This window comes from Cryptomeria japonica, chromosome 6 (assembly GCF_030272615.1).
Source record: "Cryptomeria japonica chromosome 6, Sugi_1.0, whole genome shotgun sequence".
NCBI classification, from domain to species: Eukaryota; Viridiplantae; Streptophyta; class Pinopsida; order Cupressales; family Cupressaceae; genus Cryptomeria; species Cryptomeria japonica.
The window spans coordinates 154,235,574-154,251,931 of record NC_081410.1 but is presented as its reverse complement, the minus strand read 5'-3'; the positions used below and the strand labels follow the sequence as shown (position 1 = coordinate 154,251,931).

Here is a 16,358-nt window from a genome sequence, read left to right as displayed (position 1 = left end):
TGGCTTTATTTCACCTTCCTCTAGATTTTCTATCATATTGCCATTGATGGTTCAACCTATGAGATTGCATTGGTTGTTCCTTTGAAATAACATTTGACTTCCACGTTTTGTCTTTATGTTGCTTACCCATTTCGATGCTATTCTTTTCTTAATTTCCCTAGGATAGGCATTAAATAAATCAACTCATTTTGAACATTTTTGATAGAATAATACAATATTCTCATATTGTATGCATTGAGTCCATCGTCCAAGTTTTGAATCCAAAATGATGGACTTTGGGAGGACCTTGTTTACCATATCATTTATGCAACATAATTTGGCAAAGACCAATCTACTTCTATTCTCACAAACATTGGCCAGAGTTAAGAAACATCCAAACAAGTTTTCTATGTTTGGAAAAATTTCTTCATCCTAGTACCCAAAGGTAGACCAAGGAGGCACATCCAAGTTTGAACCATTGAACAAAGGACAACTTTGGGATCAAAACCTAACTTCCATTTGCAAAGCGAAAGAATAGATTTCTTAGAGAACTAAGTGCTATTGACTAGAATTTGTCTACAATCCCCTATACGGGAAAAATAAAAGAGAAATAGTTTCTTGTAAAGGGCACTCACCTCTAAATTCCTTTGTCCATCTATGAACAAGTTCAATGTTAGGTCATCCCCCAAAATGCTTGCCCACCAAAGCACTATCCATTATGGTGATTAGTTTGTGAATAGTTTTAGCAACAATCATCAATGAAATGCCTTCCTTCAATGTGAATGAAAATAACCCTTTCCTCACTTGAATCTTATGGACTAGATGACTTAAGCAAGTTTGCCTAAGATTTAGACCCAAATTTTCTACAAGACCAATCTTCTTGATTGATCTTCAAATTGATACAAGTGACTGATCCTCAAATCAATACAAGTGAAGTATCACATTAGATTTTGTAACCATAAAAAAAGAGCCACACCATTTTATATACTATCTATAAGAATAGGACTTTCCCACATGAACATGATGCTCTCATATAATATAAATAACAATATTTTAATAATAAAAAATCTTTTAAAATTAAGTATTAATAATTTAAAAATTGAACTCTAAGAGTACATTATCTTGGTCTATGTTGAAGCTTTTTCTTTGTTGACTATTTGATAATTGAAAAAAACTAAACACAACAATCATCTTCATCTAGAGATTACAGAAAATGGCACATATGGATGCCAAAATTCGCATTGTTTGTAAAAATTAAAAATAATAATGCAATCGTCGATTCAAATCCTTGATGCTCCAACCCGCACGGCTTCGGCCCTCATTCGTCCAATCTATCTGCAAAAATGGAGCAGCTGTGCACATGGAAGCCATACGGCCAAGGGCTCTGTTCCTCCAAAACGATTGCTACAGGCTCTCAGGCGCTCTGCATTGCCTGGGAAGTTGCTGTTGAAGAGAATGCCTGGGATTCGAAACCAGGCGGACAACGTTCCTCAGCGTAGAAAATCAGGTAAGACCACTAGATTGTTCTGTTACGTTCTTAAGCTTTTGGCCCATTTTGGATGCCACATTTTATCTAATTCAACAACTTTGTGGTGTCACCTGGCGACTTGAACCTTAAACCTCAAAATGTTTTTATTACTGTAAGATATTGTCAAATATTTCTGAAGGCTGTACTCAATGTCCAAGGGATGTTTTGAAAGACCGCAAAAAATATAAAGAATATATATTTATTCTTTGAATTTCCTAAACTTTTGAAAGATCGCAAAAAGTTCTTAAGCATCTTGAATATGATCTATACTTATTCTTTGGATTTCCCCTTCGTGGCTATGAGCTATCCTAAAATCTGTAGGGTAATGTTGAATAGATAACTGCCATGGAAATGATAGGGTGAAATCCATACTCGAAAGACTCTGATTTGGTAGTCATTACTCGAGCGACCCAAAACTATTAAAAACTTGGGATTTAGCAAAAGCTCAGTAATAATTCGGTACATTTATTGAACAATAAAAAAAACATAATTTAAAAAAAAAAATATCACTGAATTTAATTAATATATTGCCATTTCTTTCATATATAGATCAAAAGTAGAGTTCAGTACACATCATAGACCAAAAAAACAAATCCAAAATTTAATACATATGAACTTCAAATTTCACAATCAGTAAAAATTACAAATCATAAATTTCTTCAACTAAAGCTTAGAAAAGCTTATTGTCATTGTGTGGGTGTTGTGGACCTTGACGGTATAGTTCAATATCGTCAACAAAAACTTTAACAGGAGCCTCAGACATATGTTCAAGTTGTGCATGTTGTGAACCTATCCTTGATAACTCTCCAATCTCGCCATCTGCCTTATTATATATTGCCACATTGACTTGCCATAGGGATTCATCCCTCTCCAAATTAGCTATTTCATCAGCGGTAACTAGTGGATCCACATCCTCAACAACACAATTCAAATATGTATTAATGTTATCTAGGTCAAGTGCATGATGTGTGGCAGGATTTTCTACCTTCTTTTCTGTAATATCCCGCTTGGAATATTTGATCTTCGCCCAATTTGATTAAATTCAATTCACTGAATTTTACCAATTAATTTTCACAAATTAGAAATGAAGTGAGAATCAGATTTAGTCCAATTATGAGTAATGGATGTTAATGAGAAGCTCATATGCAATCTCTAGGTGAGATTGCCCCAAGTATGAATTAGGCGTTTTCATCCACTAATCCTAACCTAGATGGTTTTCGTCCTCAGGTTACTTGAATCATAATTCCATGCTCCAACAAGGAGTAGATTTTAGATAATAAAATGTTTTCTAAGTATGATGCTCCTTTTGCTTGGTCTCTCTTAAACACCCTTTTTTCTAGTGTTCCACGGGCGTTGGGGACGGGGGGACGGGGGGACGAGGGGGATGCGTTTCCGGGACGGGGGGACCAAGGGCCTAAATTTGGGGACGGCGGGGGGACGGCGGCGGGGGGATGGCGGGGTGGTGGTGCTCATATATATACATATAGTACTTGAAAAACTAGTTTTGAAAAGATGTATAACAGTATAACAGTATAAGAATTAGATTTCAAATGAAACTATAGGAAATACCAAGATTACTTAGATTAGTGATACGTAACTAATTGCTAAAAGTAAATAAAATTTGACAAATGAAATTGTCAAATTGGAGATTTCTCATTTCTATCATATGAATATCGAAAAAGGAAAACGAAAAATATGAATATCTGATGCCATTGCAAAGTCTATAATAATAAAGATGATTACATGATTCATCATTACAATGAGTAGCCAAATACAAATACGTGTAGCAATAGCATTACAAAAGAGACGAGTCAAATACAAAATGACAAAACTGAAAAGTGAAACTGAAAACTCAAACTGTAGCTAATGGAGGCCTCTAATCATCTGCGAACTCCTCCTCACTGGAACTGCTGGACTCTTGAGGATCAAGGTCCCTCAAGCTCACACCAACTAGCCCTGCATCTGAAGTGGTAGGATCATCCTCATCAATCTGTGAAGGCTCCTCTGGCTCTACATCCCATCTTGCCGCTGGACTCTCCTTGTACATAAGTGTCTTGCGGTCAATGAGACGCAAAGCACTGTGTACAGCCACAAGCTTCTCTGCTCTCTTAGAGGTAAGTCTGTTCCTCTTAAGAGAGTGGATGAAGCTATATGTAGACCAGTTCCTCTCAGCAGCTGAAGAACTGGAAACCTGGGATAGGAGATGGATGGCTAGAGTGGTGGTCAAAGATTTCGGGCCATGACAAGTCCACCACAAAAGTGGGTCCTCCTGTGCCATAGTGTCTATATCCATCTTTGTCGCATCTGAATAACCTCTAAGAGTGGCAAATCTTCCCCACTCAGTGCGCATTGTGCCGGCATCTCTGGAATCAAACATCTTCTCTATGCACCTAAAGAAACCCGCCTTCACCTCATCATCCTCAATCGGTGTCATTCTACCCGGTCTAGCCTTGTACCACTTAGGATTCAAGGCAAAGGCAGCCATATGCAAAGGAGTGTTCAACTTGTCCCATCTACTCTGAATGATAGGCCGGATTTGCTCATTGTAGAATGCTAGAGAGGGGTCCTTCACTCGCACAGCAGCCCTCATCTGGTCAAGCATAGAGTCAATGCACTCATACACCTCTCCAAGGTTAGGTGCATCCCCATCCCCATATCTGATCACCTGGAATACTGGAGAAATGATGGAAACAATGTATTTCGCATCAGTCCAAAACACATCACTCTTCACTATCTCCTTCACCCTTCTCCCCTGCTCTGTCTTGGCCTCAGCCCACCTATTCCACTCATTAGTCATAACCATGAGTTGCAATGCCTCTTGCAACTCAATCATTCTCTCCAAGAGAATGAAATAGGATGCATATCTAGTCTCAACTGGTTTCAAGAACTCCTTCTTCGCGAAGGTCCTGAAGAGTGCATGTGAAGTGTGGTGGTTGCAGATAAACATCTGCACATCTCTCGCATCGGTGACCACTCCTCTAATCCAGTCAATCTTCCCCATGTCCTTGAGTGCATTGTTCATGGCATGCACACAACATGGGGTCCACCAAATGTGTCTATAGGCTGCCTCAATGAGTCTCCCTGCTGCTCTACACACATAGGCTGCATCTGTCACTACTTGGACCACATTTTGTGGCCCAACCTCCTCAATAGCCTCCCTGAGGACCTGAAACTGGAAATCAGCATCTTTACGATAACCTGTACAATCAACTGCTCTAAGGAAGTATGGGCCCTCTGCACATGTGACCATGACGTTGATGAGTGGACGATGGCTAATGTTCGTCCACCCATCCATAACTATGCTGCACCCCGATGCCGCCCAACATGCCTTCATCTTCTCCATCAAAATATTGATCTTGGAATAGCTTTTATCCAAGATCGAGGTCCTCATTTCCAGGTTCAAATAGAAGGTAGCAGTATGAATATGTTGTTGGAGTTGTCAATTCCAGGTTCGATCAATAAAGTGGCAAATGGGTTTATACTTGTTTTTATTTGACCAATATTAATGTTTAATTTCCTTTTTGGCCCTATCCATGGCTTCATAGAGATGATCCATGTGGTTTTTATTCCAATCCATTATTTGTAGAACCCTAACCAATGGTTTGGAGACGTAAAACAAGAGAGTGAATGAAAATGAAATTAAAGAATTGAATTAAATTAAGAATTTTAAACAATCAATAAATTAAAATATTAGAATTTTACAAAAACGACAATTGGTAACATTTTATAAAACAAATAGAGGAAATTTTGATAAAAACTTACATATCATGATGATCTCCTCCATGCTCTTGGTAAATGTATTATAAAAAATGGTCTTCATGATCTTCTCTACTTTAGCTTTATTGTAGGAAGAACTCTCCATCAACATTTCACTCACAAACCTGTGCTCAAAGTTGGGCAATGTAGTTGCTATACTGTGCAAGGTGAGGAAACTAGGAGAGCAAAGCATGTGACTCTTGTACACGAGTTTCTTGACATCAGTGTATTCTTTTATGAGATTCAGGTCCCATGTGTGGTTGTAGATATATGTGGTGATATTTCTTGCGTCTTCTATCAAATTATTCACCCAACTTAATTTCCCTATGTCTTTAGGGAGAAGGTCAAGGCAATGGGTGGTAAAGGGCTCCAAAATAATGCAAGGTGCCTTGCCTCTAGAGGTCTACTAATTGCCACATATGTAGATACATTGTTTGTCAATATTTGGATAAGATCTTCCAATCCCACCTCATCCAACAAGCTACACAAGGTCTCAACAGTTTTTATTTCACCAAAGATATCAACTAACTTCAAAAAGACATATTGTCCCCTTAAAGCCACTAAAAGGTTAATGAGTATCCCTGTGTTCCACAATGTTTGGGGGATGGGGACGGGGGTACAATATGGGACACATTTTGAGGATGGCAATCCTAGGGCCATTTTTTGGGGATGATATGTGAATTTTTCAAAATATATTATATAGAGTGAGAAAAAGAGAGATATGTCAGTAACTAATAACAACAATATCAATATGTGAATAAATTGTGAGAGTAGTATTATAATAGTAGTATAAACAACAATAAAATTAAATGAGATTTATGACATCAATATTAAATCATTTTGTTGTTCAAATTCTAAAATCAAAGCTCAAGATTAAAGTTAAACTCAAAGTCTCAAACTTCAAAATATAACAAGCTATGGCTCATTTGGGCTATTAATATCAAAAGAACTATCTGTGTCTCTGTCATTCTTTGCTTGAAGTGGAACATCCAATGGAAGCTTGACTATTCTTTGTTGCATCTCCTCCTCATCAATCTGCCTAATATCTCCAGGATCAACATCCCAATGTGTCGCTGGAGTTTGTTGATATTCTATAGTTTGTCATTCTTAAAGTCTCAAGGCTCTATGAATTGCAACTAGTTTTATTGCTCATTGCAAGGTAAGCTTGTTCCTCTTGATCAAGTGGATAAAGCTATAGGTGGACCAATTCCTCTCTGCAATAGAGGAACTAGCAATATGTGAGAGTAAACAAGTAGCAAATTGTTTCAATTCGGTTGTGACCTTCCCAAAAGATTTCACCATCTAATGGGGTTTTTTGTGCGATAGTGGCCCTATTCTTCCCAGCCCGTAGCTTGTTGAATGTAGGATTTTGAAGATCAGAAAACTGAAGTCATCACTCTCAAAGTATAGTTGCCTCCTTAGTGCTATACATTTTACAAAGGGATGTCATAAGCCCCCCCTTTACTTCATCATCCTTAGAAGGAAGCATTTGGCTCGGTCAAGGTGCATAGTGCATATCACTTGGGATTAGAGCATAGGCAACCATATGAAGAAGGGTGTTTATATGTTCCACCTCTTTGTGACATTCGGCCTTGTATGCTCCTTGCAGAATTGCAATCTAAGATCATTGTCATGAATTTCTTGCTTGATTTGATCAAGCATGCTATCAAAAATCTCATAAATCTCTCCAAGGCTAGGAGAGTTTATCTTTGCATACCTGATTACCCCCACAACAAGTGATATGATAGAACAAATATATCTGCAAGCTACATTTAAAATTTTTAAAATAAAAAATAATGATATTAATAATTAAAATTTGAAAATAAAAAGTAAAACAAAGTAGAAACTCAAACATATTAATTTAAAATTATTAAATAATTTTTTTTTACATGAAATTGGACCACCAAGTGTCATTAATCACTCTTTCTCTCATCACCTTCCCTTCTCTTGTCTTTGATTGAGCCCAATTTTTACACTTTCCGCAAACCACCATGGATTGGAGAGCATATTACACCTCCAACATCCTCTAGCAAAATATAATAGCTAGCATATCCAGTCTCAGCTAGTTTGAGGAATTCTTTCTTTGAATAAGATAGGAATGTTGTTTGTAACTAGGGTTATGTATGGGTTCGGATTGCCTTAAGGCAACATCCGAACCCCCTTTAGGTCCGGGCCCCATCCTAGGGTAACATGACTCTAATATATGCCCAGCCCAATCCTAAACACACGCCACCTAATTAAATTAGCGCCAAAAACCAAAGGAGGCCGACTTGCAATCAAGGATTTCAATGTGTATAAATAAGAGACATTTGCACGTCAATAATCATCAAGTTCGAATCTCATACAAATGCGAATTAGCTCTGCTGTGCGAATTCTTCAAGAAGGGTTCGAACTTAACTTCAAGGAAGAGTGCGAACCTATCCAGATTGGTGCGAAATTGTCCAAGAGGACATAGTGGATTTTGATGCAAGTTTTGAAGCATGCAAAGGGACAGATCTGATATGTGAAGATCAGATTCAAGCTAAGTATTGTACTTATGATTTAGAGGAGAATATATAATCTGACCTGTGGGTCTTTCATGCTGGGTTTTTCATCCTTGGAGGTTTTCCCAGGGTATGCTTGTTTGTCTACTGTTTTATTTCTGATTTATGTTGGCTTATTAAATACTGCAAATCTGATTACAATCTAGGGCATAATTAATTTATGTTGGCTTATTAAAATACTGCAAATCTGATTACAACCTAGGGCATAATCAATTATATAAATCTGATTAACATACCTAGGGTTTAAAATTACATGGTATCAGAGCCAAGGTTATTCTAACCCTCAGATTTCAGTAAGCTCTTACCTTCAGGTTGCTGTTTGTCTTTTATTAAGATAATGACAGGGGTGAAGTTAGCGGGCATCATCGGGTCCTCATCAAGGAGTCATTCTTTAATTCATTGTGGAGATTCGAGTGATAAACAAAAAAAAGAGGTGTCTTCTCACAAATGACACGAACTCTTGAGAAGAAGAACAACCTCTCATCATTTGAGGTAGGATATAAGACACCATTCCAGCGCCCAAGGAGACATAATAAGATTCAGATTTCTACATCTCTCTCAGCAGAATTGGGTTGAACTCCAGTGATATCGTTTCCTGTACACATACATCTAATTGATGACCATTTCTGCATAAGGATATCTGTATATTTCTGCATATTCATTATATTGTATTCTGTATATTTTAATTGAATACTGCCGTTCTGGATATCCTTGTTAAACAGTATATTATGTTCATACCTGCTAAAATAAATCTGAATTATGAGATATTACTGTTGGTATTCTGAGTATTAATTTTATGATAGAGGAAGAGAAGTGACAGTTAGAGGAAAACAGTGATGGGGTCACCTTCTAGGCATGCCACCTCATGGTATAAGACCGGGGAGTCCCATGAAGCCAAAGGGGTACAGAGGGTGCTGCCTTTGGGCCTATGAAGGATGGACTTCCAAGGCACCCTACTGTGACAGCCCTCCTACTCTTCATCATAATGAATTGATGTGTAAATCATGAGGCATAGGACAAGGATGGCATGATTAGGGAAAATGGTGATAGGATACCTCATTGGGTTCTCCACCTCAGATGGTATGGTAGATTTATTTGCTACTAGTCATGCAACTGCTATTTTGTATTGCTAACAAAATCAGTTGTATACCCACCAATCTTCAAACCCTAGCTGACTGTGCTAAGGCACATCAAGAGGAGATTGTGAATTATGGCTTTTGAAGATAGACTGCAAAGATAGTTTCTTTTGGGGAAGCTTTCGGTTCCAGTGTCAGTGTTATCTAAACATCAACAAGTGTATTTTCCTTTATTCTTTATTAACTTTGTGATGAGAGACTTTATGATAATTGAAGATTAAGTATTTCTGTTGAATAACTTTGTCAATTTGTTTACACAGGGTTTCATTTGCTTTTGTGTTTACTTAGTTTTGTAAAACCCTTGTTGGGTTGTGTGAAAGGAAAAAGATATTCTCCTTGATTTAACCCGTGTTGGGCCAATCATGTTGTGAGGTTCCCTGTGACAGGTGTTTATCCTTGTAGGTCTGTAAGCAAGTTTGTGCCTGTGTTATCCCAAGTTAACATACTTATTACATTTGAGCTCATGTCATTAAATGTTGTGGCAAATGCAGTTTTATTATGTGTCAGTTATCTGTTAAAATAACTGCATGACAGATTGCTTTCAGTTAATTGGTTATGATAATGCTCCTTCCTACATAGTGTTGACGTGTATTTTATACACCATCATACACAGAATAAAATACCAATAGGCATCTTATCCTCTCTTGAAAAAAAAGCCTCTAACTGCTGAAGATTCGCATAAAGGATCAGTTAGGATGACTCCAAGGTTCTGGTTAGTAGGGTCTCTACGTGTGGACAAGCTTCCAGCGGTATGATGTGATTTGCTGTTTCCTTCAAGGGGTCTTACGCATTCCGAAAGTTCAAGATTTTACTAAACTAAAGAAACTTTCAAAAAATAACAAAAGAGTAGGGTTTGAAAGAGGTCTAATCTAATCTAACCCTAAGAATGACTTCGTGTGAACAAGACTTGGTAAGATTCAACCAACTTCAATTTTGCCATAAGATAACAACTTGATTGAAATTGATGCGATCTTCTAAGGTAACAAGATGATTTTCAATACATCAAAGATCAAAGACACTACCACGAAGGTACATATCCAAGACACAATAATGATTGAAGGTTAAGTGATTCAAGGTATTCTCCAGTCGACCACGCAAAGCGTTCCTACAATCAGCAAGAAGCTAGTGGTATGGATTACGAATCCTACCAAAGATCAAGTCTCACACTATGTCCTTCAAATTAACACACTACTTTGATTGAGCATGATTCAAGTAGATTAAACAACCATGAAGATAACCAAGAAAGTTGCAACAAAACACCATAACTTCAATATTTCATTGATTTCAAAGTCATCATGTACAACAATTGCTTGAACTCCTTTCCTCAAAACTCAATCTTGCTACAAAATAAAATTGCTTCTAACTTCTAATCTCTTAGCTATCTCTCTTCTCTATTACATCAACTATTATTAAATGAAATGAAAAATGAGGGTATAAATAGCATCCTCAATTACAATGAAAGGTCTAGATTGAAAGTAGATCAACGGTCAAGATCATGACACCTAAACCCTAATTAGGGTTTGTTACAAATGGCCTCCTTTTTACTGAACAATATTAAATGCATAGCCAAATATTAAATTTGGCACAAAAACCTAGGAGACATAAACCAATGACAAATAAGATGCCATGTCATCTATAACAACCTTTCATCTAGAATCTTATTCCCTTTCCAATGTTCTTTTTTAGCATATGCAATGAATCTTGACACGATTCCTTCGATTTCTGCAATTGGAATCTCGGGAAGATTCTTCATACTCTCTTCTAAGTGGATGACTTGATCGAATGCATCTAGAAGAGCTACGTCCCATGAAGTTTCAAGTTCCTTCGTTCTTTCAATCAGGAGCATGGTGGCAAACATCTGATCATATTGCTCATCTGTAACATTTGCGTCCTTGCAAAAGATGGCCTTGATTCTATCCTCTAATTCCTGTATATCCACATCTGTCTCGACCTCGATCCTTTTGCCAAGAATGGTACGAAGTACCTCAAATACTCTGTCCTGGATCGGATTGATCACCTCCTCAACTTGGCTACATCTAGTACTGATGTCCTCGAAGAGAACACTTTTCATATGGAGTAAGGTTGACCACTGAAGCAAACTGTGAGGTCCTCCATCCATGATCTTTTCTTGCGCTAAGACCTTCCTTGATGTGTGTCTAATTACTTTCAAGACAGGAATGATAACATCTTTGGTATGAGCAAATGCGGCTACTGTTATCATCAAATTGTGGATTATCTCAAGAACCTGGATAGCTTGATGAATAATCTTCATCATCCTTGTTACAAATTCTATGGCCATTGTATGAGATCTATCCATCCAATTACTTGTACGTTGGACCATGTTCCTGAATCTTTCTGCCTCATTGATTGATTGAAGTGGAAGTGCTTGCACTAGTGATCTAGTTGGATCCTGACGTCCCAAAGGTTCATTGATGTGACTGAAATATGTCCTCCATGCATCGACCTCTCTCTCAAGCTTTCTATTCTTCTCCATTTCTTCTCTAAGCTTGTCCTTCAATGCCTCAAACGAGTCGGTAGCATCATCCAATGTCTGTTCTGCTGTGGATGGTCCTAGCTCAAATGCCTGTATATCATATTCCTCTGCTAGGATCTCACCTTCATATTTGTCTACTGCCGGTGTAGCTATCTGCAGTTTTCTGGATCCAGTCTCATCTCGAATCATCTTGGACATCTTGGTAGCCTTCCTCTTTTCTGTTACTTCATGTGAACGTCCAACAAGGCTCTCTAAATCAATTGCATTGTCCTCGTCCTCTACTACGATCACCTTGGTTAATCTTTCCTTCAACCAATCTGGAATAATCGATCTTGTTTCTTGAACTTGTATTTCTTTATGCACTATTTCTTCTTGTCTGGGAGGAGATGTCATTTCGTTGTCCTCTTTATCTTCATCTAACTCATAATCCTGGAGAGATCCATCTGGTGACCCTTGCTGTGCCTGTCCTTCTTCCTGCCTGTTGTTCTGTACCATCGACTCCATGGATTCTTCCACTTGAAGTGTCCTCTTCTCAGGTCTAGAAGATGTACCGGATGAACGATCTCGGTTGGCCTCTTGTTTCTTCTTGGAAGATTCTCTCTTTCCAGGTCTCTCTTTCCTCTTCGAACCTCTTGGATGGAGATTGCCCTCACTGGCACATCGAAGGTTACCTTCACCTGAATTTCTAGGATTAGGATTGCCTTCACTCACATTAGCTCCACCTTCGGCTGGTTTCTCTTCCAAAGTGAAAGTCATAGCTATGCCTTGCTCTCTCAACTTCTGATGCTGTACGTCAACCCATCTGCGAGTACAAGACAAAACTGGAGCCATCAAAGTATCTAGATCCACGACCTCGGGCTCATTCCAATCTAACCTTATTGATTTGCTTTCTCGATCATAGGATGACTGGATATGTCTGCCACTGTCCTGAGCTTGGTCGGCCACTCTGTAAATCCTGCATTTCCTGATGAAATCCAAAGGCAATCTAGAATGCATTTTTCGTTTCACTTCAAGATCATCTAAGAGATTCATCATAAAATCTTCAATTTGGTACTCATGCTTAAACTTTCTGCCGACTGTCTCCTCTAAATGTCCATGTGGATCAAAGCTTTCTCTCAAAGCAAAAGATGAAAAAGAATACAAGGCTAACTCCTTCTCTGCGTCATCCATGGCTAAGGCATTAGGACATACCTCAACTGAATTACCCAAAATGATAGGTACTGGAACTCCATTCTGATGTCTGTGTCTGAATGCCCTCGCATATGCTGCCAACTGTCTTGTTACTTCAAGTAACACAATTCTGTCTGTCGGATATCTCGGCAACATGTATGGAGGTAAAGGACATCCATGTACTCTAATATAAGTGAACTTGGGAAACTGAATGAACCAAGCACCGTACCTCTTGATTAATTCCTGGGCATCCTGAGATAATCTGTTGTGAATTCCACCTTGCAACGTCCTTGTGATGTTCATCGTGAAAGTATCATTAACCAACTTATAGTTGCTCCCTGGCGGATGATGCAAGTAGGCATAGGAATCGCAAGCTCTGACCTCGCTGGGTCCTCTTCCAATCACTCCTCTGTGAGGTAGTCCTGCGTACTCAACACTCCTGATCAAGGCATAGATGATGTATGAACTCATGTGGAAGGACTTAGTAGCCTTGAGTCTCTTCAACTGTACGTCCAAGCAATGGCTAATTATCCTAGCCCAATGTATGGTACCTTTCCCTTGAACGATTACCTGGATGAAGTAGAACATCCACTTCTCAAAATAGAAGGTGTGAGGGGCTCCTGTAACTCGGTTGAGCATGGTAATCAAATCTCTGTACTCCTCTTGGAAATCAATCCTATGCGGTGTGTTCGGGATCTTGCTCAGACGGGGACGACTCTTGAGTAGCCAGTTCTTGTTGATTATGCTTAGGCAAGCATCTGGATCATCTTCGTACATTGATCTGGCTCCTTCTATGCTCTTGTATATCATGTCCCTGTGCTCTGGAAGATGGAAAGCTTCACTTATAGCTTCCTCTGAAAGGTACGCCAAAGTGTTTCCCTCTTTGGACACGATCGTTCTGGACTGTGGATCATAGTGACGAGCACACTCGATCATCAACTCATGGCACTGAACAGCTGGAGGAAAGCCGGCCGCCTTAATGATGCCACTCTCGATTATTCTCCGGGCGACAGGTGATGGCTTGCCAATATAAGGGACCTCTCGAAATTTCTTCGTGCTGAAGTTGCCTAAGTTTGTATCTCCAATGTTGCTCCACTTCGACACGATCTTGGTCTCCACTTCTTCGGTCTTTTGATCCTCTTTCATGAGAGCTGAACGACTGGTAGATGCTCCCGCCTTCGGGGTCGCCATACCTACACAACATTTCATAATGAGAAACTAGATCTTACAATGAATAAAATAGATTAGAGAATAGTTTTTTTTTTTTAGGAAACATCATGATAAGTCTTAGAGTTATCATTTCCTAAAAATGATTGAGCTAGGAATTCAAAATTCAAAATTTCAAAATTTAAGTTATGACGATCAACGAATAAAATCAAAACAATAAAGCAAAAATCGCCATACCTCAATAGAGAGCTAACTCTAGAATGCAAAATGAATAAAAATCGCCTAGGCAAAATTGACGTTAGATCTCTCTTCAACGTGATTTCTTCTTCAAAATATCAACTTCGCCACCCTTCAAGTCTTTGACGTGATCTCAATGTCTTTAACAAGTTCGCACAAATGGATCTTCAAATTCGCACCCCTTTGGATAGTAGTTAACGCCTTGGATGATACCTCGCACCACCTTGCATAAACTAAAATTCGCTCCTTGAATACAACTCGCACCTTCTTTGTCTTCCTCAAATCGCACTTGAGATGGTAAAACGACAATGTGAAAATAAAAATCTTCACCACCCTCCCTTTATAGCGCTCACATCACCAATCACTTAGGCCGACTTTGTTAAAATTAAGGCAAATTAAAACGATTTTAAATAAATAACAAGGCCGACTCTCATAAACCAAGCGCTCCCTTTGATTTTTTTATTAATTAATAATTAATTATTAAATGCCTTTATTATTTAAATTAATAAATTTCGATTTTTTTTACAAGGCAAAATAATTAATTAATACCAAGCGCAAATATTAAATGCCATTTTGATTAGATTTTCAAACTTATCGAATTTTAGCATTTAAATAAATTCAAAAATGATTGTTTGAGCGCCAAAATTTGAAAATGAAATAATACGTACCTCATCGCCCTGGTCCCTGACAGAGGGACAGGAGCGATCCATCAATTTGGTCTTGATCCTTGCATTTTGACGTCCAAAGTCATTATCTCCATGTTGAATTTTCCATTTACGTTGGGTCCTTCGAGCTTGATTAACTTATCCTTGCGATTGAATGTCTTTAAATGTGATATCGCCCTGGTCCCTTGGAGAGGGACAGGAGCGATCCTCATGCTTTCTCCTAGATCTTGCATCTTCGATCTTAAATCTTCATTGTGAGAGACAAGCAATATTATTTCTTCATTCCTTTCTCGTTTCACTTGAATTCTATAAGGCGTTTTTGATGTTTAGAGGATCATCGCCCTTGTCCCTTGGAGAGGGACAGGAGCGATCCATGTGTTTTTTCCATTTCAAGCTTAAATTGGTAACATCTTAACGTCCATCTCCTTTGTATTGCCTTCCAAATGACGTTTAAAACCTTGTGCAACTTTGCCTTGACGTGGTCTTCAAAGGATAACGAGTGTTCTAACCAATATCGCCCTGGTCCCTTCCTGAGGGACAGGAGCGATCCTTGTGTCTTGGCTCAAATTTGCAAACTTTTGATCTTTGTTCTTTGTTCATTGCTTTCCAAATAGCGTCCTTGACCTTGCCTATCCTTGCCTTGTCATGCATTTGAAGAAAAATGAAGGTTCCTATGCAAATCGCTCTGGTCCCTTCCTGAGGGACAGGAGCGATATAGCCTCTTTGTTCAATTCGATGATCATTTAACGTTTAACCCTTTTGCATATCACCTTGTTATGATGCCTTAGACCTTGTGTGATCCGCAAAAACCTTGACCTCACGTGATTTTTGAGAGATTTAGCCAATATGATTAATATCGCTCTGGTCCCTTCCTGAGGGACAGGAGCGAACTTAGGTATTTTGAGCTCGTGTTTACTTTGTTCAACTTGCCATCGCCTTCATCGCATAAAATAAAGTCCTTTTGATTCCCTTGGACATTTGGAACGTGATCAATTTTCAAAATTTAGAGCCTTTATGCAAATTCGGCTCTGGTCCCTTCCTGAGGGACAGGAGCGAACTTGGTGTCTTGATGTAAATTCGTTCAACATAGGCGACCTTTGTAACTTTGTGCTTGATTAAGACGCCTTAAAATGTCTTCACCACCATGTACTTCGTCTTGGAGTGGTCTAAACTTGGATAAAAGGCAATATAACCATCATATCGCCCTGGTCCCTTGGAGAGGGACAGGAGCGATCCTGGTCTTGGGGGCTTCATCTTACATTACCACCTTCGAAAATTGTCTTCAACGGATCCGTTGTTCCTCCTTTCATTCATCCATGCCTTGGGATTGATTGTAACTTAGCAAGAAATTTGTCTAAAACAAAAATCGCTCTGGTCCCTGACTGAGGGACAGGAGCGAACTTCAACATTTGGGTCCCTTGTTGACGTTTCATAATATTCAATTTGTCTTCAACGGGTTCAACTCACCTCCTTTCTTGCCTTCAAACATAAAACTGACTTGATTTTTGCCTGAATTTTGCCTTATGAAGAACTTCGCTCTGGTCCTTGGGAGAGGGACGGGAGCTACAAAGAACTTCGCCCTGGTCCTTGACTGAGGGATAGGAGCGATTTTGGCATTCTGGGTCATTCTCCTTCACGTCGGCACTTCAAGTTATATTCATTTGGTAAAACACATCTCCTTGG

The 16,358-nt window shown here is 38.8% G+C and overlaps 1 protein-coding gene across 1 annotated transcript in view; it reads left to right on the top strand.

Moving 5' to 3' along the window:
• The first annotated feature begins 1,129 nt into the window (after nucleotides 1–1,129).
• Nucleotides 1,130–16,358, top strand: part of LOC131035126 (uncharacterized) — a 72,788-nt gene continuing 57,559 nt past the window's right edge. The window contains exon 1 of the mRNA XM_059207263.1: nucleotides 1,130–1,486. Within this exon, the coding sequence (XP_059063246.1) occupies nucleotides 1,246–1,486 (241 nt within the window). The 5' untranslated portion in view covers nucleotides 1,130–1,245. The remainder of the gene's footprint in view (nucleotides 1,487–16,358) is intronic.